This window comes from Sus scrofa, chromosome 3 (assembly GCF_000003025.6).
Source record: "Sus scrofa isolate TJ Tabasco breed Duroc chromosome 3, Sscrofa11.1, whole genome shotgun sequence".
NCBI classification, from domain to species: domain Eukaryota; kingdom Metazoa; phylum Chordata; class Mammalia; order Artiodactyla; family Suidae; genus Sus; species Sus scrofa.
The window spans coordinates 110,172,983-110,183,142 of NC_010445.4; the positions used below are offsets into that span (position 1 = coordinate 110,172,983).

Consider the following 10,160-nt stretch of genomic DNA (forward strand, 5'->3'; position numbering starts at 1 on the left):
TTTCCCTACTAGAATTACGGTCTTGGTTACCGTGCGATTCCCCCAAATCTGGGACAGTACCTAGTACCTATCAGGCCCTCAAGAAAATACTTACTCAATACATACAACTCTGGAGTCCACTTTTTAAACAACGAGAATGAAAAGGGCCTAAAAACCTGACAATGAGGGACTGGTGAAGGAACCAGAAATAGACAACCTAAAAAAGTACACACTAATTTCAAACATACAAATTATCTTCAAGTATCTGAAGACTAGCATGTAAAAAAGTATTTGTTCCATATATCAAACCAGCTGGCCGAAGTTTCAAGGAGACATACTTTGAGTCCATATACAAAAACAATTTTATCACAACTATAATTTTTAACAATGAAATGGACTATTGAAGATATCCAAGTGGCTGAATGGTAATCTGTCAGAGATCCTAAAAACAGAATTTCTACACTGGGAAGTGAGCAGGGAAAGTTGAACTATAGGTCCACACAGATTCTAAGAATCTATACATCTAAGAATACAGGCAATGTTTAATATCAGTTATACAAATGGATCAATATTCGTTATCACTTTTCATTCAATGTATGCAACAAACACTGACGGAGCAACTAATATCAACACATGACTACTTGAGCCCAATGAGACAAACAAAAACAAAATATGATTGCTATCCCATCCCAAGAGCTATAGTCTGGAAAAGGAAATGAGATAATTATGACTCAGGACAGAGCAAGGTAAGTGCCATAAGCAAGGTACAAAGCACTTTTCATTGTTTCTCCTACATAATTGATTTTGTTTTATCGGAAAATAAATGCAGTCAGTTTTTGTAAAAGCTGCAAAAAACTCCCAGGACTAGGCACAGGTATTACGTAACACATTTGATGATTGCAAGGCAAGCAGCTAGGGTCTGAACACATAAAAATAGCATACTTGGAGACGAGCAGTTATGAGAATGGATATGACTAAAAGGACAAATTCACAATCCCAATCATTTTACATTCGCCAACATTTAAAACTTGCATTATCTCTCTCTCCAAAGACAATGTGAAATGGTGACCTGATATTTTACTTGAAAAACTCTTAACCAAACTAGAAATACAACAAATCTATCAAATTTATCTCCTGGTTTTCTTTTATTCCTTTACCAACTATCTTACAAAACTTGGTCCTGAGGAAATAAGTCTAAATAGATTAAAAACTAGAATAGATTAATAAGTCTAAATAGATTAAAAACTAAACTTACATTTTACAATGATATTTAAATGAGCCAATTTAAATATGAATGGATTTCACTCCACATTCCAGGGAAAGAGCTCAACCTCTCTGCCTAAAGTAAATGGCTTTTTAAATTTTGTTTTACTATACTTTGTGTACACACTGATAATTACAATGGGAGACAAATGAGACAGGATCCAAATTAGGCTTGCTTGTGTATTAAAACACATCACTTGTCATTACACTGCCACCCAAGTTTGGGCCATTTCAGCAGTGATTATTTGGTTGGTTAATTAGAATCCTATCATTTCAGAGACAGCAGGGCCTTTCGAGATGGCTAGCTCACACTGCTTTTATGTCTCCTTTTTTTTTTTTTTTCAGTACATGGCTTTTTAAGCGAGTCAGCGCATTTAACCAAAATAAATACATCAATAGCAGAAGAATGCTAAATGTCTAAGCACCACTGCATTCTAAAAATAAGATCCTCTGAATCCACCATGGTGCTTAAAATGAACACTTTTACATAATAAAAGTGCTGACAGTCGAAATAAAGCATTTGGCTTAAGAGGCAGAAAGAGCAATAAGCAACTGTATTCCTGAAAAAGGAAAACTTTAGCAATTTTACAAAAACCAAAACAAATGGTTTTATAAAAATTAAAAATATAAAAAGGTATAAGACAGAAGTCAAGTTACCAGTTCATAGAAAATAAACACAGCTACATAACCTACCACAGTCTGAAGGCATTGGTGCTGCAGAAATGGAAAAAATAACTGGTGTATCGGAACCTTGAAATAAAAATGGGTATCTTCCAATCAGAGAATTTCCTTCTAATGGAAAATCTGGAAGGTCCTCTATGGTCATCTTCTAGAAAGCCACCTTTAATGAGAGGGGGGAAAAATATATCTATTATATTAGTATGCAACTTAGAATGATTGCCTTCAATCAAAAAAAGCCTACATTAAAAAAAAAAACTAACATATTGATATTTTGAACTTCAACCTTCAAGAACCTCTTTTAAAGAGGAAGGGGAAAAAAAACTTCCTTTAATCAGTCTTTGTTAGAAAGTACACATTGCTTCACACTGTTTCTCAGGGTCAGCAGCACATGTAATCTTTTTAGACAAAGCTCAGTAGTAATAAAAATACTATACATTCCCCAATAATATGAGAAAACAATTTAAAAATGCTGAGCTAACCCAAATGGGTGATGTTCCCTTTACTCACAGTAACAAATGAGGACATATCCCTGCAGATGGATCTCTAACTTCTAACAGGATCTGACAAAGGTTCTATCATCTATCATCCAATAGCTCATGTCATGTGCTCATCACATGAAAATAGTCTAGTTTAGAATGTTCTCATTATTTTCTGACATCCCAGAACACTTTACTGATAGCAGATCACATCTCACATCATTCCTACGAATCTAAATCAATGAGCTTACTGACACTGTTCCACGTCTCAACAAGGTAGAGGATCTGTTCCATCTCTCCTAGCAGCAGATGGAAGGCCATGCCTTCTAAACCATAGCACTTATCTTACCTCTTTTTTTTTGTTTTGTTTTTCCCAGAAAACATGAGCACTCAGAATAAAGTTACTCTAAATTATACGCAGCTATACACTAGCCCACACATCAGAAATGACACCGAAAGCAGAAAAGGTGTAAGTACAACTGAACGATGAAGCTAAAATCCTTCCGGTTTCGTTTGTACCAAATCTTTGAAGTGTGAAATATTATGAATCAATACATCTGTTTGAAATATAAGCAGAAACCTATGTTATAAAACTAAATAAAAATGATTTTAGATTATTTCACTAGAAAGAATAGAATAAGTGAAGATGGTTATCTGAGAGCTCACCCGAGCAGAAAATGCCATGCTATTACTCAATGTGTGTTCTATTACACTTGGTTAACCAACTCTATATCCATCATCTTTAACCACCGCATTTACCTACCATCATCCCGCTGCTTCAAGGAAAGAGTCACCTCTCTAGCTAAGTGCTTTGTTCCCAACTAGATTTATATATTTTCTGAATACTAGTAGGAACTAGTAAAGAGTAAGATGATTTCTTTTTTCTCTTCAGGTACATGTTGACACAGACACATTATATTATATATTAAATAACGTAATCCAGTGTTACTGTGTTAAAGGCAGTCGAGGTTTCTTGGATGCTGAAATTACCTGCCACCCAATACTTTGAATCAGATTGACATTCCCCTTGTCACATATGAAAGATTGTTGTCATACAGTATGGTGAGCGTCCTCAGATACTAACAACTCCAAAAAGTAGCACATAACCACAAATACAGCCCTCCTTCAACACTAGAGCTTCTCAGTATTCAAAGCCGGTCAGGATTTCTACTTGTTGACAAGGCTCTACTTTACTTGGCAGTAAATTTAGGCAAAATATTCTATGCAGGGTATGAAGCATCCTTTAAAGTCAAGGAACAGAGATAAAGTTTAATAAATATTAAGATGTATAAGACATTACACTATTCTAGATGTTTCAGAGAATACAAATATGAGTAACAGATGGTCGATGATTGTGAAGTAGCTTACAGTCAGTTAAGGTGACTAAAATAATACTAATAACTAAAAATGACAAAATAGTATGAGATATGTTCCATAACCTAAGTACAAGGAACATTTGCTAGAGAGCTCTTGAGAATCAGAAATGGTGCAGTGAGGAGTTCCCTGGTGGCTCAGAGGGTGAAGGATCCAGCATTGTCACTGCTGTGGCTCTGGCTACTGCTGTGGCATGAGTTTAATCCCTGGCCTGGGAACCTTCACATGCTGTGGGCACAGACAAAAAAAAAAGTGGTACAGTGAAAAAGGTATCACCTAAGATAGGTCCTGAAAGATGAGCAGGCAGAAACAGAGGCAGCGATTTAGAAGTGGAGCCCATCAATGGTTTTTTAGGACTCGCCCCAGTAATGCCTTATATACCTGACCAAACACCAAGCCACTTAATTCCACGATCACTAGGAAACCACTGATTTTTTTTTTTAAAGCAGACTACACTGGGAGTTTCTGTCATGGCTCAGAGGTAACGAACCCAACTAGTATCTATGAGGATGCAGGTTTGATGCCTGGCCCTGCTCAGTGGGTTAAGGATCCAGGGTTGCCATGAGCTGTGGGGTAGGTCGCAAACGCAGCTCGGATCCCGAGTTGCTGTGGCTGTGGCATGGGCCAGAAGCTACAGTTCTGATTCAACCCCTAGCCTGGGAACTTCCATATGCCATGGGTGTGGCACAAAAAAAAAAAAAAAAAAACCACAAGATTACATTCACACTTTGGGACTCAGTCATGTTTTTTTATACTCTTAACTTTGCAGCAAAATGATTAGGTGGTTATCTTTCTGAGTTGGTTAGTTGGTTAGGAGGAAGCCACATTTCAAAACCTCCCTTTCAAAGAGTGGGGTTTCTCATTCAAAAATATTTTTTTAAAATGGTCTTCAGAGCATACCTTTCATTTCCTGGTAGACTGGTAAGATTCTTAAAAATAGGAACTGCATCTTACACAACTATCACTTGCCACAGGAGCTAGATTAGTGTCTTACACATATTTAGTAAATATTCAAATCCTAGATTCAAGGTGGAAAGATGATTCATTCAATAAGATGTAACAAATTTCATTTCACATGTTAGATATTTCAAGCCCCTGGAAGCTACTATATTACCTCAATAATGCAGTGAACAGTCTTCGTATTTTCTTCTTCATGCATTTTCCCTAGTTCCACTGCCTTTTTTCCATGAAAAACCCAACATTCTACCTCTGTCTCACTTAAAACTATATACCTCTGCAAACTTTATATAGCTTTAGAATACTTTCCTAAAAGCAATTTTTGGATCTAAAGGTCTGGGAAACTTGGTCAAACCTAGAGATGAGCTGGATTGAGTACATACTTCTATTTCAAATCCTACTATGGTTAACTGGTGATAATGAATTATGCAAAGTCAGCCTAAGATTTAAAAGAAAAAAAAAAAAAAGGCCCTAAATAACCAACAATAGATAATAGATGCAATAACAGGAATTAAAACCCTCAAATTTTGATTTACATAGGAATCCTATCACCCCAGCTCTAAGTAAATGCAACTTGTAACGTGACTCTAATATTTAATGGTTTTTCAGAGATTCCTAGTCAATGTCCTAACACAGAATGGTGGTGAGTGGATAGGCCCAGTAACTCCTTGAACTACTCATCTAACAGGAGAGCTAAGCTGTGTCCACATGAGTTGGAAACAAGAGGCCCTTTCATTCAATTTCCTGGAGTATGGGTGTTTATTTTCATGAGATAGTGGGAAGAAAAAAAACAAAACAAAAACAAAAACCCACCATAATCTAACCAAAATAAGCATTTTAAACATATCTCCAATAACCTATTTATTTGTTAGCTATATGAAATCTGTTCAACCACCAAGCAGGTATTTACAGTATTTGACAGTTAGCTCTAGGCCCTAGAGAGAATATAAGATACCTGTCCCAAGGAGTTAATTTAGTCATTCCACAATTACTTATCGCATATTCCTTACTAAGTCTTAGACTGGCGTAGCAAAGGTAAAGAAAAAGGACATGCCCTTGCCCTCAAGTAGACTACAGCCAAGATCAGGATTCCTACAAGAAAGCTGTAATTACTATACAAATGAAATAACTACTGGGTTCAAGGGGGCTAGTGGAGGTTTCCTGCAGGAATAATTTAAAGCTGCAACGCCCAACCAGGTAGCTACTAGCCACATGTGGCTATTTAAATTAAACTCAACATTCAGTTCCTCCATTGCTCTAGCCCCATATAAGTGCTAAAAAGCCACATGTGGCTAGTGGCTACCATATTGGACACTGCAGAAAGAACCATCCCCTTATCGGAGAAAGTTCTATTGACCATAACTGAAGGTAAACAGCATGGCTCAAATTCCAGATGAGAAAACAATATACAAATGCCTGAAACAAGAAGCTTAGGCTAACAAACTAAGCAAGTCCATGGTAGCATACTTAATTATACATAATTAAGGGAACAGTAAGCCTCAAAGTAACCAGATGTTCACAGATTTACTCAGGGATAGAGTTAAGTTGATTCTATTACATGGAGCTCACTAGATGAAAGATACTTCATAAATATAATTTTTCTAAAAGTCTTGCTGGTGGGACTGTTTCTGGTAAATCTGAAATATCTGAAATAAAATCCTATAAAGAACACACCATGTACCAAATCTTCTATAAAACAGAAATAAACATATTCATTCCATTTCAAGATTCAATCTTACAGCCCAGGTAGTCCATAGGAAACATTAAGTATTTTTATTTTTTTTAAAGGACAGAAATTATTTTAACTTTTATTATAGTTGCTTTACAATGTTCTGTCAATTTCTGCTGTACAGCAAAGTGACCCAGTTATACGTATATACATTCTTTTGCTCATATTATCTTCCATCACGTTCTATCGCAAATAACTGGATATAGCTCCCTGTGCTATACAGCAGGACCTCATTGCTTATAGTTTGCATCTACTAACCCCAAACTCAACCAAATGCAATAGTTTGCATCTACTAACCCCAAACTCCCAGTTCATCCCACACTCTCTCCCTCCTCCTGGGCAACCACAAGTCTGTTCTCTATGTCCCTGAGTTTGGTGGAACGTTAAATATTTTTAATTATTAGCAAAATAGGATGGAACCAGGATGTCTCTGCATCATAAAAATGCCAAAAGCTACACTTTTGCCAATTTCAATTCTCTGCTTTCCCTCCATAGTTGCTACACGTCCTGCAGCCCTGTGATCTTCTGCCATGTAGATGACTTTAAATTGTCCAGAAGATTGATAAATAACAAATGTCAATGTGAAAGTGAAGTACGATTATTTGGTGAATGTTTCCAAGAAGAAGGGTGTTTTTTTAACTGACACATTTAAAAGGCACCAATTCATACTATGATATTGCTACAATGTGAACCCCAGTCTAGCTGGGAACACACGGCAGGCAAGTTATTACCTTATGTACCTCTGATACATATCAAAACATTGTCTCGGAGTTTAAATCCAAATTGCCTACTAGTCTCTGGATTAATGAACAACCTGACATCTAATTCAAAAGAAAACTGACATTCTAAACCCATCAATCTAACCCACGAATGAGGTCTAACCCGCGTCTCTTAACAGTCTCAGCCCAAGTGTTTTCCCCCAACTTCCCTTCCTGTGATTGAGAATTAAGGAATCTCGACGAAGCAAGACGGGAAGCAGAATCACTTGGCTTGGCTTTGAATCGCCACCGGCAAAAGGTACCTCAAACAGTTTAATCTACAAGGAGAGGCATGAAAGATGTGAAGAGGCCCCTTTCAGGAAAACTCCCGAAAGGGCCAGGGCCAGCACGCTGCCCATCACTGCGCACGCGAGGCTCTCCCAGGGCGCCGGGGCGGTCAAGGCTGAGGCGGCGGAGCTGGGGCCAAAACTCACTCCCCGGTGGGGTCCGCCCGCTCCCACACACCTGACAGCATCTCCTGCCTTAAACTAAACCCGAGATGAGGAACGGAAACCTGAAACCCACCTCCCCGGTTGTGGGCCGCGCCAACCCCAACCCCGCCCCCGCCCCAGGGAGGCCTTCAGGAGCCGGCGACACCTGCGCCCACTGCAGTCGACCCGTGGGGTCCCAGGGCCCCCGGCGCCTCCGCGCCGCCCTCCCCGAACTGCCAACCGCCCCTCCTCCGGCACCTGCGCCCCCGCCCGCCGGCCCGGAGCCCCTGCGCGCTCCCGTCCCACCTGCCTCCTCGGGTCCTCTCGGGGCGGCGGACGGGGAACGCAGGAGCGGGGAGAGAAGCCCAAGAGGCGCGCTCCGCGGCCCAGCGCCTGTCTCCGGTAGCCGGCCGCTGGGCCTCCCGCAGCGCCGCTCCCCGACCTCGAATGGCCCCTCCCGCCTGCCGCCTCTGCGCCGCGCGCGCCGGAGCCGGGCCCCACGCGGGGACGGCGCGCGCGCGCGCGCAGTGCAGGCGCCCCGGCGGCGCGCAGGCCCCGGCCCCGCGCACGCGCCGAGGAAGTCGGGGATGCGCGGGGAGCGCGCATTGGCGCTCGCTGCCTCTTGCTGGCGCCCACCCAGCTGCTCCGCGGATCGAAAGTTAGGAATCTGGGCCTCGAGGTTAGGAAGATTTGGTGGGTTTCATGCGTTAACCTCGCGAGGAAAGGGTGCCCCTGCGATATTTTCACCGCAGCCCGAAGCAGCCTTTCAGCGGAACCCTGCCTGGCCCTAGGCCATGCTTGGGGAGGCAGCCCATGGCACGCTGCACAGATGCTCCTTCATTAAAGCCCTTAGCTAGCCTACTCTGCCTGCCTGCCTTCTTCCTGTTTCACATCCCTGAGCTAGAAACGCTCCAACAACTTCTTAGGGGCAGGCCTTATGTCTTACGTTTTGGGGGCTCGCCAGTATATAGCCCCGTGCATGGACCAGTCAATTATCTGTTTGCAGGTCTTGCTGTAAGCCTCATCGAGGCTATATCCAAGTTGGATAATTACACGCAAGGGTGTTAGTGTAGATGCCAAAGAGGATGCATGAGTAGTCAGCCCAGAAGTTTATTTCCCCTTGCTTCTCTCCTGGTCGCCTTCTCCATCCCCCAAGAACCAGAAAATGGGGATGAAGGCTGACATCCCAGTTCGCCATCCCATGGAATGAAACGTGTTACTCGGCGCTTAATGAGTCCCCTTAATGAAGGGACTGGGTGAGGCCATTGTTTCCCCAGGACTGAGGTTTGTAACACTGAGCCAGTAGTATTACACCATAACCATTCTCAGGCGTTTTTGTTCTGGCTCTGACATACCAACTAGGGCACTGTACTTCTACGCTCACCACACAGTGCCTGGCAAGGGCAAATGTTGAATGAATTCATGTCTACCACAACTCTTCAAGAGCAGAGGTGCACCTTTTCCTGTTAGAATCGTTGATTCTAGGCACTAGGAAAGGCCCCTCCCTCCAGTAGCTTGAATCCTGCCTTAAAGTATTTTCCCAGCCAAGTGATGGTGGGTCATGAAGCACCTCCAGTAACCAGGAATTTACCTCCTTTGAAAGCAGCCATTTTATCTTTGAAGGTAAAAGATATCTTCAAAGAAGATTTTCAAGTTGAAAAGTTCTTCCTACCTTGGGAGCTAAAGTACCACCCCCTGCATCTCCACCTTGTTGGGTTCTCTTTCCACCCTGAGAACTTCCAGATCGTATCCAACTCCAAGGGATCCAGGACAGGCATTCTCAGTCCTTTAGGCTGCTCCTTGTATAAGATCCCACTCACCAGCACTTTAAGGGACTCTATGCTGCAATCCAGCTTGTCTAGAGCTCTCTTAAATTGATGCTCAAGAATGAATGGTGTGTCCTATCAAGGGCAGAGAGGACAGAGACTGCCACCTCTTTCTCAGTCAGTCCTATGCTTCTATTAGCATAGCTCAAAATATCAAAATGCTAGTTTGCAACAGTCATATGGCATGGCTGAGTTGGGTGGGGCATACTGTCAGCTAAGACTTACAGCACTTAAGCAATATTTAAACACCATGACCATCCCACTGTCCCTGGTCAGCTGCCAGTTTCTCTGTCCCTGCAGGTTCAGCATATTTCAGGGCTGGTAATGTGACACAGATGTTTCCTCCTCCCTCTCTCTGCTCCCATCACACCTGGTTCTTGTCTGACCCCACCCACCTCTTTAATTGGTTAAACAAAGAAAGATCATCTGCCCTTGGTTGGTGTTAAGCAATTGCAAATAAGCCCTATTGTCAGTGAGCCACAGAAACTCATAAAGAGCTACATGTAACAGAAGTTGCCACTGGCAAACTTTCCACATACACAGTTCACTTTTATTGCTGATTTAAATTATCCTTCTGAGATACCACTGTTAGTTGGTGGCAGGGTGTGGTGAGCTGAGTTGTTCTTCACTATAGTCAAAGTCTCTGTTAGAACCCGCCAGTCCACTGGCTTTTTCTGCTACACCCA

At 41.8% G+C, this 10,160-nt stretch overlaps 1 protein-coding gene across 3 annotated transcripts in view; it reads right to left on the bottom strand.

Annotated features, from left to right (window-relative positions):
* The window catches only part of CLIP4 (CAP-Gly domain containing linker protein family member 4), a 70,130-nt gene extending 61,968 nt beyond the window's left edge, over positions 1-8,162 (bottom strand). For 2 of the 3 annotated variants that reach the window (XM_021087667.1, XM_021087665.1), the window contains exons 1-2: positions 7,955-8,162; positions 1,936-2,083 (exon numbers count right to left, since the gene is read on the bottom strand). In XM_021087667.1, coding sequence (XP_020943326.1) covers positions 1,936-2,068 — 133 coding nt within the window. In that variant the 5' untranslated portion in view covers positions 2,069-2,083; positions 7,955-8,162. The remainder of the gene's footprint in view (positions 1-1,935; positions 2,084-7,954) is intronic. The other variant, XM_021087666.1, reaches the window with a different exon arrangement.